Here is a 27,003-nt window from a genome sequence, read left to right on the forward strand (position 1 = left end):
TGAAGCTCTCTCCCTGTGTTTTCTTCTAAGAGTTTTATAGTTTTTATCTTTTATGTTTAGGTCTTTGATCCATTTTGAGTTAACTTTTGTATATGGTGTATGGTAAGGGTCCATGTCATTCTTTTGCATGTGGATACCAGTTTTTTAAACACTATTTGTTGAAAAGACTCTCCTTTCCCCATTGAATGGTTTTGGCATCCTCGCTGAAGATCATTTGACCATATACTTGAGTGTTTATTTCTGGACTTTCTATTTTATTCCATTGGTCTATATGTCTGTCTTTTTGCCAGTACCACATTATTTTGATTACTGTTGCCTTGTAATAAGTTTTGAAATCAAGAAGTATGAGACCTCCAACTTTGTTCTTCTTTGTCAAGATTATTATAGTTATTTAGGGTCCAGTGAGATTCCGTGTGAATTTTAGGATGGGTTTTTTTCTGTTTCTACAAAAAATGTCACTGAGATTTTTATAAGGATTGCATTAAATCTGGAGATCACTTTGGTTAATATTGACATCTTTACAGTATTAATTCTCCAGTCCATGAACATGGAATGTTTTTCCATTTATTTGTGTCTTCTTTAATTTCTCTTAGCATCGTTTTGTAGTTTTCAGTATACAAGTCTTTTGCCTCTTCAGTTAAGTTTACAGGGTAAGGATTTTGAAGAAGTACTGTCTAATAGAAATATAATGCATGCCACGAATTCAAGCCATTTGTGTAAATTTAAATTTTCTAATAGCCACATAGAAAGAAACAATAAATTTTAATAATATTTTACTTAACCCAATATATCCAAAATATTATCTTTTCAATAGGTAATCAATGTAAAATTACTGGGACATTTATACTTTTTTTCGCACACTGTCTTCAAAATTCGGTGTTTATACTTACAGCACAGCACATCTTAATTCAGGTTAGCCTCATGTGGCTACTGGCTACATATTACAGAGCACAGTTTTGAAGGATGAGTTGTTTACCAGACAAAGAGATGGAGGAGAGCATCCCAGGCAGAGAAAATAGTGTGAGCAAAAGCTTTTGCATTTGTCACTTAGAGAGATGTCTGGAATATCTGAAGTGAAAGTAGAGAAATAAATGGTGGGAGATGAAGATGAAATGTCACGCAGTGGGCAGCCCATGAAGGTAGGTGGGTGCCTTTCATGCCCAGCAGAAGTAGCCAGTGAGGGGAGTCACTGACTGGCTTTATGCAGTGTAATAATATGATCAAGTTTGCATTTCAGAAGGACCACTCTAGAAGAGGTGTGCAGAATGATTGGACTGCAGGTAGACAGAGGTAAGACTGAAGGCAAGAAGAGCAGTCAGGGCACCATTTTAAGAGTCTGGTCAATTGATGAGGAGGGTCTGAAGTAAGACAAAGGTACAGATGCTGGAAAAGATGTGTTAGAGAGGAGAAGATAAAACCAGAGGAACTCAAATAGAAGAACCAACAGGATTTGATGCTTGACTGAAAATGAAGGAGGAGAAATGAAAATACAGGATTCTTTTTGGGTCTCTGGGTTGGATATTCAGGTGGAAAACAATGTCACTTACTGAGATACTAAATCGTACTGTGTTTATTACCATTTTTGTGAAATGGGGATAATAATACCTCCCATACGGTATTTCTATGGTGACTAAAGTTTAGAACAGTGTCTGGCCTGTAGTAAGGAATCCATAAATATTAGTCATATGATCATCACCACATGGATCATCATTTTTGAGAAGGGACTGAAGAAATATTCAGTATATTCAACATTTGTTAAATGTACATATAGGCCTGGAGCCCAGCAAAGGTCTAGGCTGGAGAGAGTAACTTAGTGGTAGTTCAATTTAGTAAAATCCATGGCAGTGGAAGCAGTTGCCCAGGGAAGGTAAGAAGAGGACTCAGGATACACTTCTTAGTGAACTGCTATTTGTGAGAATATCAAAGCAAGAGAAGCCAGTGGTGTGGACAAAGGACTGATGAGAGATGGAGAAGAAGCAGCAGAGTGTGGGAGAGCAACCTCGAATATTACAGAAAGGCTGGGGAGGATGGGAATGAAGAGACCACTTCATACAGAGGTCATCGTTAACCTTTGCCAAGGCCTTTTCATTGAGTGATGGGAACAGAGCTTACACAGAGGTGTGTTTAAGAATAAGGAGGAGGGCTTCCCTGGTGGCGCAGTGGTTAACCCTGCACTTCCAATGCAGGGGGGGCAGGTTCGAACCATGGTTGGGGAACTAAAATCCCACATGCTGCGCGGCTCGGCAAAAAAATAAAAAAATAAGGAGGATACAAGCATGGCATACCTATGTAAATTAATTTTCAAGAAGCTTGACAGTGAAGAGGCGAAGGACAGAGAGGTGAAGTTGAGTGTATTTCTGAGGAATCTGAATATATCTATTGGGTTAGGGAATGATAATGAAAGTTCAAAAATATAAGAAAGAGAATGCTTGATGGAACTATTTTCCTAGGGTTCGGGGTTAGACAGGATGGGATCAGGTGATCAGATGGTTGGCTTAACTTTGAAGAGAGGGACAGCTTTTTCTTGACACTGGAAGGAAGTGAGGATGAGGGTGGATTTAGCTTGCAGAGTGAGCCAGTAAAGTGAGGCAGGGTGCTGTGATGGCTGGTTTGCTCTGAAGGGAAGGTCAGATCACCTGCTAGGTAAGCAGAGTGGGAATTTGGTAGAAAGCTGCGGAAAAGTGATGAAGGATTCCAGGAGCTGTTGAGCAGAATGAGAGAGGAAGCTGACCAAGACCCCTAAAAGGTTGTAGAGCGAAATTAAGGGCCCAAGTAAGAATGGAAGCCACAGGCTCGTAAGGCACCAGTCTGCACAGTCATGTTGACACAGCCTCACTCGGCAGTCGGGTGGGATCTCCAGATTGAAGTGGGGATGGGGGCTTGATGGGAGGACAAGAGAGCCAGGTAACTGAGGTGCTGGTGAGATAGAAGTTTGTGAGGAGTCCAGGCTGGGGAAAGGGGGAGGAAATGTGATCAGAAGGAAGCTAAGGACTCACAGGTAGCTGAGGAAGCAAAGGCATCGAGGTTTTGAGGAAGTAGAAGGGTAGATTTCTATCTGTCAGGGAATGAGAATAAAGGAAGCAATGGCCACTGTGCACCAAGAGTGGGATTCGGAACTTAAGACCTATAGTGGTCGAAGAGTTTCCAGTGATAAACTCCAAGGTGAGGCCACAGGGTTATATAGGAGGTGGCAGTCGCTGGAGCTGAGGACGCTGAGGTATCTGGACAGCACCTCCACAGAAGACTGAAGTCCCACAGGGAGGCCTATGGGTTTAGCTGGAGAAGATTGTGAGCCAGGTGCCCAAGGGCTGTGGGGAGGCTTCCCAAACAAGGACAAGAAACAGTTCTCGAATGTCAATGAACGGTTACAAGTTTACAGACAAACTACAAAAGGGCAGCTCTCAGATGTACTGGGAGAAAACCATCATAGTGAAAATGCCTAGGTTCTGGCCAGCAGTATGTGCCTCGGAGTAGAAGTTGCTTCAAGTAGGGAGAGAAAGAGGACAGAAGATGAAAGTGTTGGATGGCAACACTACCTATAAAAGCTGTGTGTGAGACTTGCTTGTGAAGTGTGTGGGCTGGCATGGTCAGGAGGGCTTCATGGAGATGGTGGCAGCAAACAAGGCCCTGAAAGATAGAATGACCTGGTAGCAACTCCCAGTTGGAACACTGTGCCAGAGAAGTCTCAGAGATGGGAGTGAGCCTGGCAAAGTATCTAGCTAAAGGGTTAATACAAGATTTTTTTTTCCAGTGGTTAAAAAGAAATCTTTATTTTACAAAATTAAAAACATAAATAATATTTACAAGCATCTTAAATACCAGCTTATAATACTTGACATTTTTGAATCATTTTAAATTGAGCTTTCCATAAGCTTTTAATATGCAAGACTATTCAACCACTTCAGTGAGTTACCAGTTTTCATTTCCACTATTCCAGAGGAGTTTTTGGTTTTTTGAAATTGTCCATACTGTAGTCATTCAAAAAAAATACAGTGTACTTTTTAAATGACTAGTTAAAAAAAAAAAATCACAGTCCTGAGCTTCCTACCCCAGTTGTAGGATATTACTCCAAGAGAACCCTATAACCCAAATTCCTTACTGTCCTGTTTACATGTAACCACTATAACTTTTTAAAGACTCACATTTCTGGTACTCACCATAATTCATCTCCCTAACTTCTCCTCAGTTTGCTGAAAAGGAAAGGCAGGGAAAACAGAGAAGAGAGGCAGGAGAGTACAGACGACCATCTGAAATCACATTACTGAAAACGTAACAGACTTATGATCCAAAAACCTGCTCTTAGTAATTTCCTTTGGGATCAAATCCAAGGTATTTTATGAAATGAAAACTTAAAATGATTTCAAATGATGCACATGTGACAGCAAATGGCACAATGGAACACAGACTTAAAGGAAGTGGTTAAGTTAATACCCATTCTGGAGTTCCTTGTGAATGAGGGGTAGACAGATTCAGTAGAATTTTGTTTTTAAGGAAAGTTTTCATTATCTGGTCTTCGTATTTCAGCACTGAGTAATTCATTTCCACGGAATAATACATAAAGACCAACAAAGTGTGAGGAAAGCAAATGTCCTCGAGAAGGGTCAAAATAAACGAAAAGAAAGGAAGGAAAGGAAAGGCTCAACATCTATAACCCACTTCACAAGACCACCACTTGGTTCCACTTTCCCGTGAAGCCCTCAGCTCAGCTGAGAATCGCAGCAAGGAGTCTTCATCCTCAGAGATTAGCAACAAATTTAAAAGAAAAAGAATGACACAGGTAAGAGTTATATACATTTTACTAGTTTGTTTCTGACTTGTCCTGGATTTTAGAAGGTGTCAAATGAGCCATGGATGCTGGTGGCAGGAGGCAACTGGAGAAGAGAGGCTTAGGGATGAGGAATAAGGAAGACGTGTTTACAAATTCAGAGCAAACTCCCTTCTTCTGGATCTAAAAGACATCTTTTGTCTTCAGTAAAACAAAAGTCTTTCTGTCAACGCAGATGGTAGGTACAGTTTGCTCAAAGAAGCATCTTCTCTTGGGGAGGAAGATAAGTATACAGAGTCAGCACATTAAGCACCACTCTGGGACCAGGCCCGCCGCGCAGAGCCTCGCCGCCATCACTGCTGCATGTTGTTGGTGATCGCCAGGATGCTCATCTTCACCTGGGCAGAGTCCACATCCTCATTCTGCTTCTGGGCCACTCCCGTGCCTAGGCCATAGAGCCGCCCACAGTACTGGGCATCATCAATACTGTCCTCAAAAAACAACTCGTTCATCCTGAAGAATGCCATTCCCGTTAGCAGTGAGTCTGAGCCTGCCTGGTGCTGCCTTTCAATTCTCTGCAAATCCAACTGATCAGCAACTTCCTGAAGACCTCCCTTAAGATTTTTGCAACTTTTCATCGGGTATTTCACATCATAAATGGATGGGAAGAAAAGGTTCAGAATGTGAAAGAATTCATGTTCCTCTTCTGGCAAACGAGAATCCGTAAGTAACTTTACCATGTAGCCAAAATCATAGCCACTGTGAAATGAAAGCCATTTGACATTGTCACAGAGAACCGCCCCTGATGTCATAAGCAGTTCTGCAAAGTGCAATGTGTCAATCCCTTCCTCTTCGTGCTTCTGAAACTGCAGTCCTGAGTTAGCAAGGAGATCTATGGAATCCTGGGAATACATGTCCTCTGTAAGGTTGAATCTGAAGTTGAACTGCCAAGTGTTGATTCCAGAAGGATATTCTCCCTTCTCATTCGTGAATGTAAGGCCCAGCTGGATAATTTTTAAAAGGTCAACATTGCACCGTAAAAGCTGATACTGGTAATCTATGGAACTACGAAATTCACCAATGGGTCGCACCACAACACCTGGAAATTCTGTGTCCATGGCAATATAACTGTAACTGAGCACGATTTCTCGGATCTTCCTCATCTCTTCTTCTAGATTGCTGGCCCAGACTTCACAGATGACCTGGCTGTTCTCCACAAGTGCCGCAGGCATCCTGAAGAAACTTGAAGTTGCTTTCAGCTGACTATGTTAGAGGGCAAGTCAGTGGTTGATCTGATCTCTCTCGTGCCTCAGTTTTCCCTTCTTGTAAAATGGGTCGTCTAATGGTGGTACACACCTCGGAGGACTGCCTGACCGGCAGGGCCCGCGAAGCGCGGGCAGACGGGCTGGCGGACAGACTACCCGGTAGCGGTGTGACCCGGTGTTCTCCGCCCGCTGCCCCGGATTGGCTCCTCTAACACAAGATTTTTTAAAATTGTATAAGAAATGTTTGTGGAGGGACTTCCCTGGTGGTCGAGTGGTGTTAAGACTCCACACTCCCAATGCAGGGGGCCCTGGTTCGATCCCTGGTCAGGGAACTAGGTCCTGCATGCCGCAACTAAGACCCGGCACAGCCAAATAAATAAGTAAATAAATAAATTTTTTTTAAAAAAAGGAGTTTGTGGAGAAAATGCAAGCTCTGGGGAGGAAGGAAAGAGAAAGAAAAGATCCAGTCTTGAAGAGATTTACAGTGATTCTCATGCTTATGGTTTTCTTAAGGAAATTTAGATTTTGGCTACAGGAACTACAGTGTTGTGAAAATGATCCAGGTTTGGCATCTGAAAACCTGGGTTTGAGTTTGGCTTCACCACTCTGAATTAGCAAGTCTGAGTACTCTGTGATTTGGGGACCATGACAGTCTCTTAGATCTTCAATTTCATCCTACATGATGTAAGAATTAAGACAGTTCCACGCTGGGAATACTCTCTGTGCAATTTACCTAATAATCTAACTTCGGTTTTTTCATGTGCTAAATGGAGATACCTCTTACCTCACAGGAATAGAGCTCAGGACGATGTCTAGTACCTAGTTAAGTGCTGAATAATGTTGGTATTTTATCAGTTTTTAATCATACCACAGAGATAGACTCCATGCAGTTACTAAACCTGCCTGGCCAGGACACCAGGATGCTTCTGGGGGCCCCAGACTGGGAAGAGACTCATCCCTGGGTGGGCTGGGAGGGATTCAGACCTTGAAGGAAGGAATTCTGGCTGCACCAGGATTCGTTTGCTCTGAAGGGAACTATGAAATAAAATAAAATCTCCTGCTCTATTTTATCAGAGGTAATCATTTAAGGCAACTCCTTTGGCTTGGGAAGGAATGAGCTCTGCAGCTCTTGTGGATTAAAGGTCGGGGGGTTGCCTCTTGGATGAGATGCATGGACAGCAATTTCAAATGTAAACCTCTTTCTGCTCCAAGAGTAAGAAAACCACTCATAGGCTTTAGATTAGAGTGATTTCAGGGGAGCATAAAGTTGGGAAGTTAGCCCCCAAGACTATGAGAGGATCGGTTTTGAGATACAGCAACACCATGGCATACTAGAAAATTAGTCTTCTCAGCTTCCTTCGATCACAGGAGTGTTGTCATCCTTGCTTCTGTACTAAATGGACTGGAAAATTCTCCCCATTAAGATTTTATAGCAGTGGATGAGGGGAAGCTGTTCCTCTGAAAGGAATGCTTCTATTGCTTTGGATGCGAAGAGAGGAAGGTTTTCTTTTAACAAAACCCCAGCCTTACTGCTTAAGACTCTTCCCCCCGCATTTCCTGACCACTCTTCATAGAGTGCTCCAATTTGGCAGCAGGAAAATGGGCACTGGAAATAGCCAGATCTGAAGACCCGACTTCCTAACTCAAAGACAAGAGAGGGTCTACTTAGTGAAAAACCCAACCCAAACCTGACTCTGATACCACCTGTCAGTGACAGGCTGCCCCCTGCATCTTTCCAAGTTATCTTCAGTTTGACTCAATTAAGAGTCCTTCCTTAAGCATCTATCGATTTAGCCTCCTCTAGAAGCAAGCACCGAGCTCAGCTCTATGGACAGAGGAGTGCACCGCTGTGCTCCTGGAACTCACAGCCCGGTAGGGAGGCAGAGAGGGATCAAATAATCACTACAGGGCGTGCATGCACGGACGCTAACCAGTGCTACAGAGGAGCCACTCCTTTTTACGACCCAGCCGTGACACGTGAACATTTGTCAGTACCTACACCACATCCCCCTTTGACCAACAGCTGCCTAGAAACGAGGTCCACAAACCAAAACAAGGTCCACACTCCTCACCACTCTCTCTCCCTGCTCCCAAATCCCAGCTCTCTGAATGAACAATCCCTATTGTTGTGGCAGAAGAAAGACAGTGCTGATGAGGTTTCCACCCACATCTCTTCCCGCTCTCCAGTCCCCATCCTCCCACAACACCCACCCCAGTTTCTTTTAGGTTATTTTGGTTTCCAAGGGCAGATGAACATAGAGAAGCTCTTATTTACTTCTCAGCATTAGCTGCTGTCACTGTTTCTGTTTCAATGACCTCTTTCTCTTCTTGCTGTGTCCGTTACCACGGGGTGCTCTTAAAGCAGAGGCCCTGTGGTTCTCTAGCTGGGAGAGGGCATTTGTCAATAGCGTTCAGGAATGTCAAAAGGGTGACCCAGATTTGCAGCACTAGAGGGAAAACTCATTCATTGTTGAGTGTCCTATGTAATCAAATATAGTGTATTCTTTTTTTTTTAATTAATTAATTAATTTTTGGCTGCGTTGGATCTTCGTTGCTGCACATGGGCTTTCTCTAGTTGCGGCGAGCAGGGGCTTCTCTTAATTGTGGTGCACGGGCTTCTCATTGCAGTGGCTTCTCCTGTTGCAGAGCACAGGCTCTAGGTGCACGGGCTCAGTAGTTGTGGTGCGCGGGCTTAGTTGCTCCACTGCATGTGAGATCTTCCTGGACCAGGGCTCGAACCCATGTCCCCTGCATTGGCAGGCTGATTCTTAACCACTGCACCACCAGGGAAGGCCTAGCCTATTCTTGATGTGGGAAACGGGTGTGTAGAAAGGTTAATTTTGTGGAAATATTTATCATTGCTGAGGGGGACTCACTACTTAAGGACCTCAAAGCCAAGCAAATACATCTGTCCCAAGTCCTCAAATTAGAAACTTATTTCTTAAATGCCCGCCTATTCATTTCCAACCAAGGAAAGCACTGCATTGATTGTTCTTCAGAAAAATCAAGCAACTCTATGACAGGAAAAAAGGTATCCAAATATAAATAGGCTTGAGTTGTTTCTGTTATCTTTCTTCAAAGCTTTAGTACTATCCCCAAATTGTTTTCAGTTCCTTCTGAAGACTTGTAGGTAACATACAAAGACACTGTGGGACAGGTAGATGGGTCATAGACTTCCAGAGCTGTAAGTGAAATTAGAGATCATCTAGTCCTACCCCCTCATTTTACAGGTGAGAAATGGAGGCAAAAGGAAATGGGATGGTTTGACCAACAATAAGTGGCAGAGAAGACACTAGAACCCAGCTCTTTGACTCTCAGATAGGTGGTCTGCTTCACTGTCCCTCGTGAAGATGTAATTATAGCAACTGGGATAGAGCAGGCTCTCTAGTAGCTTTTTTTTTTTTTTTTTTTTACACGTAGATATTCTTTATTTTCTTTTAATTTTTATTTTACATTGGAGTATAGTTGACTTAATTAAACTTAAAAACTTTTGCACAGCAAAGGAACCATAAACAAGACAAAAAGACAACCCTCAGAATGGGAGAAAATATTTGCAAATGAAACAACAGGATTAACCTCCAAAATATACAAACAACTCATGGAGCTCAATATCAAAAAAACCCAAACAGGGCTTCCCTGGTGGCGCAGTGGTTGAGAGTCCGCCTGCCGATGCAGGGGACACGGGTTCGTGCCCCGATCCCGGAGGATCCCACATGCCGCGGAGCGGCTGGGCCCGCGAGCCATGGCCGCGGAGCCTGTGTGTCCGGAGCCTGTGCTCCGCAACGGGAGAGGCCACGGCAGTGAGAGGCCCGCGTACAGCAAAAAAAAAAAAAAAAAAAAAAAAAAACCCAAACAATCCAGTTAAAAAATGGGTGGAAGACCTAAACAGACATTTCTCCAAGGAAGACATACAGATGGCCAAGAGGCACATGAAAAGATGCTCAACATCACTAATTATTAGAGAAATGCAAATCAAAACTACAATGAGGTATCACCTCACACTGGTCAGAATGGCCATTATCAAAAAATCTAGAAACATTAAGTGCTGGAGGGGGTGTGGAGAAGAGGGAAGCTTCTTGCACTGTTGGTGGGAATGTAAATTGATACAGCCACTATGGAGAACAGTATGGAGGTTCCTTAAAAAACTACAAATAGAACTACCATACCACCCAGCAATCCCACTACTGGGCATATACCCTGAGAAAACCGTAATTCAAAAAGAGACATGTACTCCAGTGTTCACTGCAGCACTATTTACAATAGCCAGGACGTGGAAGCAACCTAAATGTCCATTGACAGATGAATGGATAAAGAAGATGTGGCACATATATATATATAATGGAATATTACTCAGCCATAAAAAGAAACAAAATTGAGTTATTTGTAGTGAGGTGGGTGGACCTAGAGTCTGTCACATAGAGTGAAGTCAGAAAAACAAATACTGTATGGTAACACATATATACGGAATCTAAAAAAAAAAAGGTACTGATGAACCTAGTTGCAGGGCAGGAATAAAAAGGCAGACATAGAAAATGGACTTGACATGGGGTGGGAGGGCGAAGCTGGGGTGAAGTGAGAGTAGCATGGGCATATACACACTACCAAATGTAAAATAGCTGGCTGATGGGAAGCAGCAGCATAGCACAGGGAGATCAGATCAGTGCTTTGTGATGACCTAGAGGTGTGGGATAGGGAGGATGGGACGGAGGCTCAAGAGGGAGGGCATATGGGGACATGTGTATGCGTATGGCTGATTCTTTGTTGTGCAACAGAAACTAACACAGTATTGTGAAGCAATTATACTCCAATAAAGATTAAAAAAAAAAATCCACCTGCCAATGCAGGGGACACGGGTTTGAGCCCTGGTCCGCGAAGATCGCACATGCTGCAGAGCAACTAAGCCCATGCACCACAACTACTGAGTCACAACTACCTGAACCCCACACGCCTAGAGCCCGTGCTCTGCAAGGAGAAGCCCACGCACAACAAAGAGTAGCCGCTGCTTGCCGCAACTAGAGAAAGCCCGCACACAGCAACGAAGACCCAACGCAGCCAAAATTAAATAATAAATATAATAATAAATAAATAAATAAATAAACCTATTAAAAAGAAATGGACTAAAAAAAATCAACAGGGTGTGCAGCTCCACTAAAAAAATGATCTCAGACATTACTGAGTAATGATGTTTATACAAAGTTATTCTAGGTGACTAACATTTGTTTGCTAAATAAATACTTTAGCAGGTCTCTGGAAACATTAATCCAGAGTGTAAGAAGCATGCACCACAGTTAAACCAAAGTCTATTTCCTTTTGTTTGATTTTGTTAGGTTTTTCAAGGTCTGTCCCAACACCCTAAAACCCACACATTCCGTTATCTCCCAAAGGGGAGAGAAAGCAAAACAGCTGGAAATTTAGGAATGGCACAGTCTGACCCCAGTCAGCTCGTAGGTGCACTACTCAACCTGAGCCTGAGTGAATGGTATGGTCACCAAAGCCCTGAGCAGAGCAGATGCTATAGAAATGTATGTAAAACCAGTGTGCCAGGAAAAGTGGAACTATAAAGCTAATTTGAGCACTTTTTCTTTGTAATTTAGTTTGGTTAAAAGATTTGGAATATTTATCTATTAGAGGAAACAGTTAAGAGCTTCTATGCATAGGCAGTCCTTCTTCACTGAATAACTGGAGATGCTACCTGCCTGTCACATCTTCAGCATCTGATGAACACCCTGATAGATTTGTCAGGGGTGACATTTGGGAATGCTGCCGCCGCAGCAGTTGAACGACAAAGAGGGGTGCATACGTATATATGTATGTGTGCATATGTAGATGTCCATTCCAAATGAAGTCTCCACCATGGCTGAGCAGTCAACAGATGGCCTTGCAGTCATTCTCAGGTGAACACAAATCTGGTTCAGGAGACAAGTGGTTATCAGATAAGGGTTAACCAATCACCATCCCTCCCTTTATCTTTCAGGCAGGTGTTAGAGTACATCTGGTTGCCAGGAATCCTACTGCATCTTTCTGTCCTCCAGCATACACAGGAATTTTCTGAATCCAAAGGAATATATAGGCTTGTTGGACTCTCAACAGTCAGATGTAGAGCAGTTGTTTCCAACTTTCTCCTGCTGCCACACTATTAGAATGAACCACCATCTCCATCAGCCGTGCATCCCACACACATATTCTCAGACGGGGCCTAAGGTACATCCATCCCATACAGCCCAAAAGGTCATATGTGGAGTGCAGGAGAGGAGCAGGTGAAGTATAAGCAAGCACGTCCCACAGATCTGTCTCCCAGCCAACACCCAGCCCCACCCACCAGTTTCCCTCGCACCCCTTTCCTTGTTCGCTTTTCTTCAGCAAAACAAACTGCTGTCTTCCCATAATCTCCCGTTATCTTCATGCTTCAAGAGTAAACTCTATTTTGGGTTCAAGTCTTCTTACCTCCATCCGCTTACAACAGCCGCTCAGATGTCAGTGGCAAATCGTTTTTTTATACTCATACTGTTAAAATCTTTGGCGTTGGTCAGGGCTCCACTACCACCTATTCCTGTTTCTCATCCTTTGGAATTTTTTTTGTAAAATGCTGCCAGTTTCGCCATTGTCATGTCAAGGTAATCATGCAGCCATAACACAAATCCTAACTATAAGGGCAATACATCAAAACAATTTAACTAGAGGCCAGCCTGCTGTTCAGATGGGGTCCTGGGCTGACACCACAGTCGAGGGTCAGGTCCAGAAGGTCAAGTTGCCACTTCAGTGTGTCGTAGGACTGACTCAGACCACCAAACTCCCAGGGAGCTGATGTATCACCTCACTCGTGAGGCTCCAATGCTCATACGTGTTATCAAGGTCCTCCTTTTTTAGTTATAAAACTATTTTTATTTTTTAGTGTCTTTTTTTTTTTTTTTTTTTTTTTGTCTGCATTGGGTCTTCGTTGCTGTGCGTGGGCTTTCTCTAGTTGAGTCCAGTGGGGGTTACTCTTTGTTGCGGTGCCCGGGCTTCTCATTGCGGTGGCTTCTCTTGTTGTGGAGCACGGGCTCTAGGCACTCGGGCTTCAGTAGTTGTGGCACGTGGGCTCAGTAGTTGCAGCTCGTGGGCTGTAGAGCACAGGCTCAGTAGTTGTGGTGCACGGGATTAGTTGCTCCGCAGCATGTAGGATCTTCGCAGACCACGGTGCAAACCTGTATCCCCTGCATCAGCAGGCGGATTCTTAACCCCTGCGCCACCAGGGAAGTCCCTATTTTTATTTTTAAAAGAGGGGTTTTATTTGGTGAGCAGGGAATTCCAGCAAAGGAAATTAAGAGGGTCTTGCAAACTATGTCACTTAGGCTGCAAAATGCCTGATGAACTACACTTAGTACTTGAAACAGCACCTGTCTTCACAGTAGTCACACTTTTTATCTTCTACTTTTCCAACTCACTTAGGTAAAATTGCTTAAACAATGAAAATTATTAGTATCTAATTCTCCTCCAGATTCTATGGGGACCATTATCTTTTGTTTACCACAATGTTCTTAAGACAGATTACAATAAAATCATTTGACGAAAATACTGTCTGAAAATATGTTGATTCAGGAGGCTGACAGAAGTTAAAGTTTTCTTTCTGAACTTAAACCTCAAATAGGTAACTTTAAAAAAATGGATGAATACATTTCTAAATATAAAATGGAGATGATTCAATCTTAAAACTCAAACAGAATACTGAAAACATTAATAGAAAAAAGTTCAATGCATCCTACACAGAATGAAAATGCTCAATCTTTTCCTATGGATACTTAAAACTAGTGATCCCACTTTTCATTAATATTTGCTAAAATCTATGTAGCAGCCTCTAGATCTAGTTATTTGTTCAGGACCAAAGTGAAGCCAAAGCCACAAAAAAATAGAGATTAAACTAAACTGTGAGTAGCTGTTTAAAAAAAAGACTACATACACATAAATAGGATTACACACTTTAATCTGATTGACATGGAGGAAGTAGGGAGGACATGAAAGAAATTTAGTTTCAGCTCTGCTTTACACATAACCAAAGGCTCCTTTCTAAAAAGTAAACCTGAGGTTTCAAAAACCATATTTTATCAGAATACTTCAGGAAAGCATACTATGTGTAATCCAGGAAATACATTATTTGCAGAATAGGAAAATCATCACAGGCAATAAAAGATTAAAACAAAAGAAAGCACCAGGGCTTTGAGCAGGTCTAAGGTGAGTGTATCTGCAGAAACAATGTAAATGTTCTTGACTGGCTGCTATGGAAACATGCTAATGAGGACTGGTCCACATCTTATCACTTTTTAAAACACGTTTCTTTGGAAAAATGGCAATAGTGGCCGAGAGTGAAGCCATCCTTTAGACACCCAGCTTATTGGCCTGGGTGAGAACAACTTTGAGAACTGGCATAAAAGCAGAGGTCTCACTGAAGTTGCTGGTGCTAACTATGTGGGTATGGATGGTCAATCCTTCTGAGTAGTTTCGAGTCTCAATGCTCCTTGCGATGTTGTGTAAACCACTGATGATTGTTGGTGAAAGCTGAAATAAAGGTGGAATTGAGAGAGAGAATTAAATTAAGGAAGAATTTTCCATGAGACCCTCTATAAACATTAAACCCTGATATTTAAGAGGAACTTGAAATAAACATTATTAAAAAAATGTATAAACTGGTGAGCATTTCTAGAAAGCTTCTCGGACCAACCAACACTTAAGTTATAAAATGGAACTATGACAAAATGATTTATGTAAGGAATTATTTACGAATTATACATGTATGATAAGCCAAGTATTTCCTTACAGAAAAGCCAGATTTCCTTCCCCAAGTTGAAATGTTAATGTCTCTCTCCACTTAAGAGTTTTAAGTCTTATTATTTTATTTTAGATAACTTAAATATTTTAAATAACTAAATTATTTTAGATACTGTCCCACACCTTTTACAATTTTTCCTATGTACATGAAGGAGTTTAAAGATTCTTAATCATGACATCTCGAAGTAGGGGCCCAGTTTACTCTAAAACCTTGTGGACAATAGAAACCTTGCACTTCTGGTCCACTGCCACTAGGAGGGCAACAGTCCTCATCATGCATTCAATTTGCCAGTTCTTAACTGCTTTTCATAATCCTGTCATCTCTTAAAATCATAAGACCTCTGTTTTTTTTTTCCCCCCATGTCATTACTTGGCATACACGTCCATACTTCTCAGAGAAGACTTTATTTTGGATCAGTCCATGGGCCACGCCACCTCCACTGTTATATCAACTTTCTCTGGTTTGGTTCTCATGAGATAAATGGTTATTTTCAGCTGATGGCACTGATATGGGGAATGGGGAAGAGAAATGCTAAAATGCAAAAATGTGAAAGGTCCCAATTCTTTTTTTCTCTCCTAGTGCTTTCATTAATAAAACAAAACAATTCTAGAAAGGAATGGAGAGGTTGGGAGGGACAAGAGAACAGAACACACAGGGCATTTACTTCTCACTGCCGACCATCTTCATAGTTATACACATTGATCTGCTCAATTTGTGGCTGCCTTTGGCTTTGCCTTTATGTAATAGCTATTCTAAAAGAAAAGGTTCAGAGTCTTAGACTATGAGAGAGATTACAGATTTGGTCTCTGGAAAACAGAGTATCTGCCCACTCTCTGATTTCTTAATTCAAGGGACATATAAAAATGAATAGAAGGCCAGTTACTGTAGGACCAGTACAGGCCAGTTTGTATATCTGCCCTTTGTTATAAAAAAGGTTAAAAATTCTCTCTCCCGCCGCCGCCGCGGCCAGCCGCCGCCGCCGCCGCCGCCGCCCGACGCGGCCCGCCACCGCCGCCGCCGCCGCGGCCCGCCGCCGCCGCCGCCGCCCGCCGCGGCCCGCCGCCGCCGCCGCCCCCGCGGCCCGCCGCCGCCGTGGCCCGCCGCCGCCGCCGCCTACCGCCGCCCGCCGCCGCCGCCGCCGCCGAGGCCCGCTGCCGCCGCCGCCCCCCGCCACCGCCGCCGCCTGCCGCCGCCCGCCGCCGCCGCCGCCTGCCGCCGCCCGCCGCCGCCGCAGCCGCGGGGCCTGTGTGCGAGCGCGGGTCACTGTCCGCCCCGCCTTCCGGGGGACCTGTGCACCCCGCCACTGCCGGGGTCCCGAGACCCGGGGATGGCTTTCCCGGGAAAGCGCACGGAGCGCCACGGGCTGCTGCAACGTCACGCCGGCCTCTGCCGCCGCAGGCCCGCCCCACACTGCGCGCCCCTCCCTCCCCTCTGCATGAGTGAGCCAGAGCCCCCGAATCAGCGGCTCCTTTAAACCCGTCCTGTCTGAGCGAAGAACGGACGCCCTCCGGCGACCTATGCACAGAGGCGGGGCCAGGTCCAAGGCTGAGACCCGGGAGCTGTGAGAGCAGAGTCAGGGAAATCTCTCTGTGCAGCCTCGGAGGCAGCGGATTAAAGCTCCACGGTCCATTTGATGTGCCCTGCGTCTGTGGAGTGCATGAATGGACAGCGAATCATCCCAAATTGAGGAAGTGGACTTTGAGGACAAGATTTAAGACTTTCCCCCCTTTTCCTCTTTTTACAACGAATTATTCCAAAGTAAGGAGGTGGACTTAGAGAGCAAGATTTCAGACTTCTTGCCCTTTTCCTCTTTTTACAACGAATTATCCCAAATTGAGGAGGTGGGCTTGGAGAGCAAGATTTTTGATTTTTCCCCCTGCTCTCTTTTTGTGAATGTGTATGTGTAATCTTCTGTGTAAGATTCTCTCTGTATAGCTTTGCTTCCACCATATGTCCCAGGGTTCTATCGGTCCGTTTTTTTTTTTTTTTCAATAATTACTTTCTAATTTTAATAACGCTACTGTATTTCATACTTTATTCTATTTTACTTTACCTGCTCTTTCTTTTTTTCCTACCTTCCCTTCCTCCCTCCCTCCCTCCGCTCTTCCTTTCCTTCTTTCTTTTTCTTTCCTCCCTCCCTCCCACCCTTCTTCTTTCCACTTTCTTTTTTTCCTTCCTCCCTCCCTCCTGTCTTTCTTTCTTTCTTCCCTTCCTCCCTCCCTCCCTCCCTTCTTCCATTCACTCTTCCTTTTGCTTTCATTGCCCCCTCCCTCCCTCCTTTCTTTCCTTCTTTCTTTCCATCCTTCCTCACTCCCTCCCTCCTTTCTTTCTTTCTTCCTTCCTTCCTTCCTTTCTTCCCTTCTTCCTTTCTTTCCCTCTCTCTTTCTCTCTTCTACTAATTCTTTCTTTCTGCTTTTTCTCCCTGTTATTCTGAGCTGGGTGGATGAAAGGCTCTTGGTGCTGCAGCCAGGAGCCAGTGCTGTGCCTCTGAAGTGGGAGAGCCAACTTCAGGACACGGGTCCACAAGAGACCTCCCAGCGCCACATAATATCAAGCAGCGAAAATCTCCCAGAGATCTCGATCCCAACACCAGCACCCAGCTTCAGTCAACGACCAGCAAGCTACAGTGCTGGTCACCCTATGCCAAGCAACTAGCAAGGCAGGAACACAACCCCACCCATTAGCAGAGAAGCTACCTAAAAACATAATAAGGCCATAGGCACCCCAAAACACACCACCAGACGTGGACCTGTCCACCAGAAAGACAAGATCGAGCCTCAACCACCAGAACACAGGCATTAGTCCCCCCCACCAGGAAGTCTATACAACCTACTGAAACAACCTTAGCCACTGGGGTCAGACACGAAAAACAACGGGAACTACGAATCTGCAGCCTGCAAAAAGGAGACCCCAAACACAGTAACATAAGCAAAATGAGAAGACAGAAAAACACACAGCAGGTGAAGGAGCAAGATAAAAACCTACCAGACCTAACAAATGAAGAGGTAATAGGCAGTCTACCTGAAAAAGAATTCAGAATAATGATGGTAAAGATGATCCAAAATCTTGGAAATAGAATAGACAAAATGCAAGAAACAGTTAACAAGGACCTAGAAGAACTAAAGATGAATCAAGCATCGATTAAAAACACAATACATGAAATAAAAAATACTCTAGATGGGATCAATAGCAGAATAACTGAGGCAGAAGAACGGATAAGTGAGGTGGAAGATAAAATAGTGGAAATAACTGATGCAGAGCAAAATAAAGAAAAAAGATTGAAAAGAACAGAGGACAGTCTCAGAGACCTCTGGGACAACATTAAACGCACCAACATTCGAATTATAGGGGTTCCAGAAGAAGAAGAGAAAAAGAAAGGGACTGAGAAAATATTTGAAGAGATTATAGTTGAAAACTTCCCCAATATGGGAAAGGAAATAGTTAATCAAGTCCAGGAGGCACAGAGAGTCCCATACAGAATAAATCCAAGGAGAAATACACCAAGACACATATTAATCAAACTGTCAAAAATTAAACACAAAGAAATCATATTAAAAGCAGCAAGGGAAAAACAACAAATAACACACAAGGGAATCCCCATCAGGTTAACAGCTGATCTCTCAGCAGAAACTCTACAAGCCAGAAGGGAGTGGCAGGACATAATTAAAGTGATGAAGGAGAGAAACCTGCAGCCAAGATTACTCTACCCAGCAAGGATCTCATTCAGATTTGATGGAGAAATTAAAACTTTTACAGACAAGCAAAAGCTGAGAGAGTTCAGCACCACCAAACCAGCTTTACAACAAATGCTAAAGGAACTTCTCTAGGCAAGAAACACAACAGAAGGAATATACCTACAATAACGAACCCAAAGCAATTAAGGAAATGGGAATAGGAACATACATATCAATAATTACCTTAAATGTAAATGGACTAAATGCTCCCACCAAAAGACACAGAGTGGCTGAATGGATACAAAAACAAGACCCATATATATGCTGTCTACAAGAGACCCACTTCAGACCTAAAGACACATACAGATTGAAAGTAAGGGGATGGAAAAAGATATTCCATGCAAATGGAAATCAAAAGAAAGCTGGAGTAGCAATTCTTATATCAGACAAAATAGACTTTAAAATAAAGACTATTACAAGAGACAAAGAAGGACACTACATAATGATCAAGGGATCGATCCAAGAAGAAGATATAACAATTGTAAATATTTATGCACCCAACATAGGAGCACCTCAATACATAAGGCAAATACTAACAGCCATAAAAGGGGAAATCGACAGTAACACAATCATAGTAGGGGACTTTAACACCCCACTTTCACCAATGGACAGATCGTCCAAAATGAAAATAAATAAGGAAACACGAGCTTTAAATGATACATTAAACAAGATGGACTTAGTTGATATTTATAGGACATTTCATCCAAAAACAACAGAATACACATTTTTCTCAAGTGCTCATGGAACATTCTCCAGGATAGATCATATCTTGGGTCACAAATCAAGCCTTGGTAAATTTAAGAAAATTGAAATTGTATCAAGTATCTTTTCCGACCACAACGCTATGAGACTAGACATCAATTACAGGAAAAGATCTGTAAAAAATACAAACACATGGAAGCTAAACAATACACTACTCAATAATGAAGTGATCACTGAAGAAATCAGAGAGGAAATTAAAAAATACCTAGAAACAAATGACAATGGAGAACCTATGGGATGCAGCAAAAGCAGTTCTAAGGGGGAAGTTTATAGCAATACAATCCCACCTTAAGAAACAGGAAACATTTCGAGTAAACAACCTGACCCTGCACCTAAAGCAATTAGAGAAAGAAGAACAAAAAACCCCCAAAGCTAGCAGAAGGAAAGAAATCATAAAGATCAGATCAGAAATAAATGAAAAAGAAATGAAGGAAACGATAGCAAAGATCAACCAAACTAAAAGCTGGTTCTTTGAGAAGATAAACAAAATTGACAAACCATTAGCCAGACTCATCAAGAAAAGAAGGGAGAAGACTCAAATCAATAGAATTAGAAATGAAAAAGGAGAAGTAACAACTGACACTGCAGAAATACAAAAGATCATGAGAGATTACTACAAGCAACTCTATGCCAATAAAATGGACAACCTGGAAGAAATGGACAAATTCTTAGAAATGCACAACCTGCCAAGACTGACTCAGGAAGAAATAGAAAATATGAATAGACCAATCACAAGCACTGAAATTGAAACTGTGATTAAAAATCTTCCATCAAACAAAAGCCCAGGACCAGATGGCTTCACAGGCGAATTCTATCAAACATTTAGAGAAGAGCTAACACCCATCCTTCTCAAACTCTTCCAAACAATTTCAGAGGAAGGAACACTCCCAAACTCATTCTACGAGGCCACCATCACCTTGATACCAAAACCAGGCAAGGATGTCACAAAGAAAGAAAACTACAGGCCAATATCACTGATGAACATAGATGCAAAAATCCTCAACAAAATACTAGCAAACAGAATCCAACAGCACATTAAAAGGATCATACACCATGATCAAGTGGGGTTTATCCCAGGAATGCAAGGATTCTTCAATATACGCAAATCAATCAATGTGATACACCATATTAACAAGTTGAAGGAGAAAAACCATATGATCATCTCAATAGATGCAGAGAAAGCTTTCGACAAAATTCAACACCCATTTATGATAAAAACCCTGCAGAAAGTAGGCATAGAGGGAACTTTCCTCAACATAATAAAGGCCATATATGACAAACCCACAGCCAACATTGTCCTCAATGGTGAAAAACTGAAACCATTTCCACTAAGATCAGGAACAAGACAAGGTTGCCCACTCTCACCACTCTTATTCAACCTAGTTTTGGAAGTTTTAGCCACAGCAATCAGAGAAGAAAAGGTAATAAAAGGAATCCAAATCGGAAAAGAAGAAGTAAAGCTGTCATTGTTTGCAGATGACATGATACTATACATAGAGAATCCTAAAGATGCTACCGAAAAACTACTAGAGCTAATCAATGAATTTGGTAAAGTAGCAGGTTACAAAATTAATGTACAGAAATCTCTGGCATTCCTGTACACTAATGATGAAAAATCTGAAAATGAAATCAAGAAAACACTCCCATTTACCATTGCAACAAAAAGAATAAAATATCTAGGAATAAACCTACCTAAGGAGACAAAAGACCTGTATGCAGAAAATTATAAGACACTGATGAAAGAAATTAAAGATGATACAAACAGATGGAGAGATATACCATGCTCCTGGATTGGAAGAATCAATATTGTGAAAATGACTCTACTACCCAAAGCAATCTACAGATTCAATGCAATCCCTATCAAACTACCACTGGCATTTTTCACAGAACTAGAACAAAAAATTTCAAAATTTGTTTGGAAAAACAAAAGACCCCGAATAGCCAAAGCAATCTTGAGAACAAAAAAAGGAGCTGGAGGAATCAGGCTCCCTGACTTCAGACTATACTACAAAGCTACAGTAATTAAGACAGTGTGGTACTGGCATAAAAACAGAAAGATAGATCAGTGGATCAGGATAGAAAGCCCAGAGATAAACCCACGCACATATGGCCAACTTATCTTTGATAAAGGAGGCAGGAATGTACAGTGGAGAAAGGACAGCCTCTTCAATAAGTGGTGCTGGGAAAACTGGACAGGGACATGTAAAAGTATGAGATTCGATCATTCCCTAACACCATACACAAAAATAAGCTCAAAATGGATTAAAGACTTAAATGTAAGGCCAGAAACTATCAAACTCTTAGAGGAAAACATAGGTAGAACACTCTATGACATAAATCACAGCAAGATCCTTTTGGACCCACCTCCTAGAGAAATGGAAATAAAAACAAAGATAAACAAATGGGACCTAATGAAACTGAAAAGCTTTTGCACAGCAAAGGAAACCATAAACAAGACCAAAAGACAACCCTCAGAATGGGAGAAAATATTTGCAAATGAAGCAACTGACAAAGGATTAATCTCCAAAATTTATAAACAGCTCATGCAGCTCAATAGCAAAAAAACAAACAACCCAATCCAAAAATGGGCAGAAGACTTAAATAGGCATTTCTCCAAAGAAGATATACAGACTGCCAACAAACACATGAAAGAATGCTCAACATCATTAATCATTAGAGAAATGCAAATCAAAACTACAATGAGATATCATCTCACACCAGTCAGAATGGCCATCATCAAGAAATCTAGAAACAATAAATGCTGGAGAGGGTGTGGAGAAAAGGGAACACTCTTGCACTGCTGGTGGGAATGTGAATTGGTACAGCCACTATGGAGAACAGTATGGAGGTTCCTTAAAAAACTAAAAATAGAACTACCATATGATCCAGCAATCCCACTACTAGGCATATACCCTGAGAAAACCATAATTCAAAAAGAGACATGTACCAAAATGTACATTGCAGCTCTATTCACAATAGCCCGGAGCTGGAAACAACCTAAGTGTCCATCATCGGATGAATGGATAAAGAAGATGTGGCACATATATACAATGGAATATTACTCAGCCATAAAAAGAAATGAAACTGAGCTATTTGTAATGAGGTGGATAGACCTAGAGTCTGTCATACAGAGTGAAGTAAGTCAGAAAGAGAAAGACAAATACCGTATGCTAACACATATATATGGAATATAAGAAAAAAAAATGTCATGAAGAACCTAGGGGTAAAACGGGAATAAAGACACAGACCTACTTCAGAATGGACTTGAGGATAGGGGGAGGGGGAAGGGTAAGCTGTGACAAAGCGAAAGAGAGGCATGGACATATATACACTACCAAACGTAGGCTAGATAGACAGTGGGAAGCAGCCGCAGAGCACAGGGAGATCAGCTCGGTGCTTTGTGACTGCCTGGAGGGGAGGGATAGGGAGGGTGGGAGGGAGGGAGATGCATGAGGGAGGGGATGTGGGAACAGATGTATATGTATGACTGATTCACTTTGTTATAAAGCAGAAACTAATAAAAAAAAATGGAAAAAATTAAAAAAAAAAAAAATCTCTCTCCCTCTTAATCTCTCTCTCTCTCTCTCTCTCTCTCTCTCTCTCTCACACACACACACACACACACACACACACACACACACACTGCCCTATCCCCTTATCCCCAGTGACTGAAATGTAAGATTTAGACAGAGAAAAGCCCATTCTATGAACTGTCACGATCATTTTGCCCCCAAGCGTACTATATATTACATGCAAGTGCTGATGAGACACTTATTTTACTAGTAACCAGGAATAAATGATTATCATAAATCCTTCTTTTCCCCACAAACTTACTGTCTGTTCCCTAAGTTTATCATACAGAAACTCCAAACGTTTGCTGGCATCATCTAGCTTCCTCTTGGTTTGCTGCAGGAGAGAAAAAACAGGTATGTTATGTATGAACAATAACTTTTATCCCAAGAACGTGCCTTATCTCATTTCACTAAACCTTACAGTCATGATGTTGGACAGCTTCATTTTATAAAGAAATGGAGACGGCTAAGACCGAGGAACTTGAACAGATTATTAGAACAGAGATCAGTAATCTATTAAGGCAGGGAGGGCAAGAAAGTGAGACCCTTCCTCCTAGTGTGCAAAATGGAGCACTGGCTGGATTTCATGGGGACTGCAACTCACTTGAGGTGTCTGAGTGTCCATCTACACTATATCCACAAGCAAGAGGAAGGGCCATCTGGAGGCAGCAATGGGTCAGTGTACTACAGAAAAGAAGGTCTAACAGTTACTGTAAATTAAATAAAATGAACATTATGGGAGCTAGAAGGCAAACATATACAGGTGAACTGTGGAATCTCAAAAGTACTACTTATACACTCAGTCACATTTGGTACATTTAATCCTGTCTTATTCTGGGCCTTTAAAACACCAAAAAAAGGAGAAAATTATCTTTTGGTGACTTAAGATTATTAAGAGGGAAGTGTTAAAATGAGTTCTTAAATTAAGGAGTCCTCCTACCCTCATCCTAGTACTGTGAGTATAGTGAGAGAAAACTATCCTAAAAGTAAAGGTTTAAAATTATACTGTGATTAACTTAATATCTATATTATGCAACAGCCTTAAAAGTGACACTGCTTTTCAATATTTATTGAGGGACTACTACGTGCCATGCTGGGGCAGTGTTGTGTCTCATGGATCTCATATTCTATTGGGTGGGAAAAAGATACTAAATAAACAGTATATTGTATGTCAGGTGGTGATGAGTGCCATGAAGAAAAGTTAACAGGGTAAGGGGGTCAGCAGTGTTGGCAGTATGATGTGGTAAGAAAGTCCTGATGGCTAATGGGACATCTGAGCAGACACCAGGAACAAGTGAGCAAGAGCTATGCAGTGCTGTGGGGAAGAGTTCCAGGCAGAAGGAGCCACAGGTACAAAGTCTCTGATGCTGACACATTCTTGGTATGTTTGAGGAGGGAATGTCAGTGTGTCAGAAGAGGAGTGCAGAAGAGTGAAGCCATCGAGGATAACCTTACAAACTAAGTTGTGCTGCAAAATTACTTTGTGCTGTTTGGACATAACTGAAGTGGAAATAAGAATAAAGTCATACTATACAAATGATTTCAAGTATTGATTAAAATGGACTTTTGTGGAGGGTTCAAAGTTAGTCCCACCTAGCTACCAGCAGGAGTCCTGGGCAGTATTTGAACTTCCTCCCCAACTAGTGACAGGAACAGTTTGTCTTTCTCTTCTGCCCAGGGGTCCTGGGTAACCAGAAGGAAGGTGATACGGTGACCTAGAGGAGGTGAAGCTCAACAAAAATTTATTAAGCTAGGCCATGTACGAGGTGTCCTCCCAACCTCTGTTTACATTCACTCACGCCTGAAGGAAGACTGGAGTTTCCCCACATTTTTATTAGGATTCCTCCATTTTGTATGATGAGGACCTCTTTGCCTAGGAGACACTGTACACTCACTCACCTGTTAACAGCTTCACCTGTTCTCTGTTCCTAGCTTCGTCTTTCCATCACTCCCAGAATGCCAGGCGCTAAGGTTTATGTTAACTTTCCCCTGCCTCTGCTTTCCTGACACTTTCAGTACAGGAAATTGCTTTCCAAAAGACTAGCAGAAGGCTGCACATATTAATACTCAATGTTTGATGAAACAACAAATTCCAGAAGCTGTTTTTCAAGCAGACAACGGGCCAGTGACTAAATAAACATATTCAATGTTTATTGGCATAAAGTGAAATTTCACCAAAAACAAAACTGGCTTTGTGGAATTTTTGTTGTTGCCAATACAGTCATCCTCTAATAAACTGAGTAAAGTCAGTTACTTTGACTATGAATATGACTCCAATATCTAAAGCACTTAACTATTTTTAAGGTCTCTGCAAAGTTAAAGACTGTCTATCTACTTTTAAAAGCTTTGATGTAAGCTCAGAAAGAAACCCCAAATCTGAGTTTCACCATTCTGTTGTATTTTTGTGCTATGCGTAAGGTTTGCCGATGAGACTCAGTGCAGCATAGTGGTTGAAAGCATGAATTCTGGAGCCAGACTAGGTTCGAATGCTGGCTCTGCCTTAATTATTACATAACTGCTTTTTGCCTTAATTTCCTCCTCTGTAAATAAATATGACAAACCTACCTACCATGAGGTTGTTTTAAGGATTAAAGTTATATGTAAAAAGCAGTTGAATGTGTTTTTATATGTACAGCAAACTATATATAAGTGCTAGCTTTACTATTTTTGCATAAACTTTCAAAATACATCTTGTAAGACTTTAAGCAATCATTATAGAAGTGCTCCAAAAGGGATTCTTTTTTTTTTTGCAATACACAGGCCTCTCACTGTTGTGGCCTCTCCTGTTGTGGAGCACAGGCTCTGGACACGCGGGCCCAGCGGCCATGGCTCACGGGCCTAGTCGCTCCGCAGCACGCGGGATCCCCCCGGACCGGGGCACGAATCCATGTCCCCTGCATCGGCAGGCAGACTCCCAACCACTGCGCCACCAGGGAAGCCCAAGGGATTCTTTTAATTAAGCAAAATAAAGAATACATACAGGATCTGTGGCTGAAGAGAGGCAGCGCTGAATAAGATCCTCAAATGTGGTCTTTAGAATGAGATGTTCATCTGGAATAGGTTTCTTGGTAATTTTTTCTGTTGGCAAAGACTGCACATGCTGGAATAAATAATACCATAAAATGACTAGAAATGACCAGAAGCTACCTATACACAAAGCCCTGAATCTGTGATAAAGAGAAACCAACGAACTTGTAGATAGGCTATTCAAAATCAAATGAAAAATTAACATGTGAAATCACTTGGGATAAGCAAACATAAAAATCAGATATTCAGTAGAAGAAAACAGGTACTCTTTCTACAGCTTCTATTTTCAAAAATAGGATTGGATATAAAGTATTTGATTAATTATGGAACATATGTTGATCACTATTTTATATAACTGATGGGAAGGAGACCTGTGCCAGTAGGAAATAAAAAGAACAAGGCATTTACAAAGTTGGCTGGTTGGAGTGGCTGCTTGCTTTGCTTGTTGGCTCATTTTTGTTTATCCTGACATTCTTCTATTTTTTGGTTTACTCTTGGAGGGTGTTAACTGGGCTATTATCAAACTGCAAGATTAAACCAAAGGTTAGGATAGAAGAGTCCATGATCTTACTGAATGTACAGATGGGAAAACAAAGAAGGAATGTGTAAGTGTTTAAAGTTTTGACTGATTAGTTCATTCATAGAAAACATTAAGCAATTATGTATTAGGCATTGGCTACGTATTGGTGAGCCAATATGGAAATGATCTCATCCCTCAGGGAGTTTACAGGCTGATGGGAGAGAGAGAAAATTTAAAAATGTCATAAGTGTATGCAAAATAGCAACTGTGGTTAAGTTAACATCACTGGAACCAAGAGACAATATAATTGAGATTTAACTGAGCGGAAGGCTCTTTAAGGAAGTTATATCAGAAGGATAAGTAGGAATTAACCAGTTAAATGGGGAAGGAAATGCATTCCAGACAGAAGAACATGTACACAGGAAGGATCATGATACAAGGGACTGAAAGGAGGTCACTGTAGCTGGAGCAGAGAGAGAGAGCAAGGAGGAGTATGAGCTGAGAGATTCCAGACAATGTGAAATATTTTGGTCTTTATCCTGAGAACAATGGGAA

General features: G+C 42.0%; 2 protein-coding genes across 15 annotated transcripts in view; both read right to left on the reverse strand.

Moving 5' to 3' along the window:
- Positions 1-5,041: 5,041 nt before the first annotated feature.
- On the reverse strand, positions 5,042-6,024 carry LOC132486324 (CCR4-NOT transcription complex subunit 8-like). Its single transcript, XM_060093341.1, has one exon. It carries the CDS (start codon positions 5,995-5,997, stop codon positions 5,119-5,121), a length of 879 nt encoding a protein of 292 aa, XP_059949324.1. The 5' UTR covers positions 5,998-6,024; the 3' UTR covers positions 5,042-5,118.
- Positions 6,025-13,973: 7,949 nt separating this feature from the next.
- The window catches only part of SEC31A (SEC31 homolog A, COPII coat complex component), a 71,817-nt gene continuing 58,787 nt past the window's right edge, over positions 13,974-27,003 (reverse strand). For all 14 annotated transcript variants that reach the window (XM_060113932.1, XM_060113923.1, XM_060113898.1 and 11 more), the window contains 3 exons: positions 25,882-26,001; positions 23,164-23,235; positions 13,974-14,562 (listed from right to left, as the gene is read on the reverse strand). In XM_060113932.1, coding sequence (XP_059969915.1) covers positions 14,383-14,562; positions 23,164-23,235; positions 25,882-26,001 — 372 coding nt within the window. In that variant the 3' untranslated portion in view covers positions 13,974-14,382. The remainder of the gene's footprint in view (positions 14,563-23,163; positions 23,236-25,881; positions 26,002-27,003) is intronic.

Source organism: Mesoplodon densirostris, chromosome 1 (genome assembly GCF_025265405.1).
Source record: "Mesoplodon densirostris isolate mMesDen1 chromosome 1, mMesDen1 primary haplotype, whole genome shotgun sequence".
NCBI classification, from domain to species: Eukaryota; Metazoa; Chordata; class Mammalia; order Artiodactyla; family Ziphiidae; genus Mesoplodon; species Mesoplodon densirostris.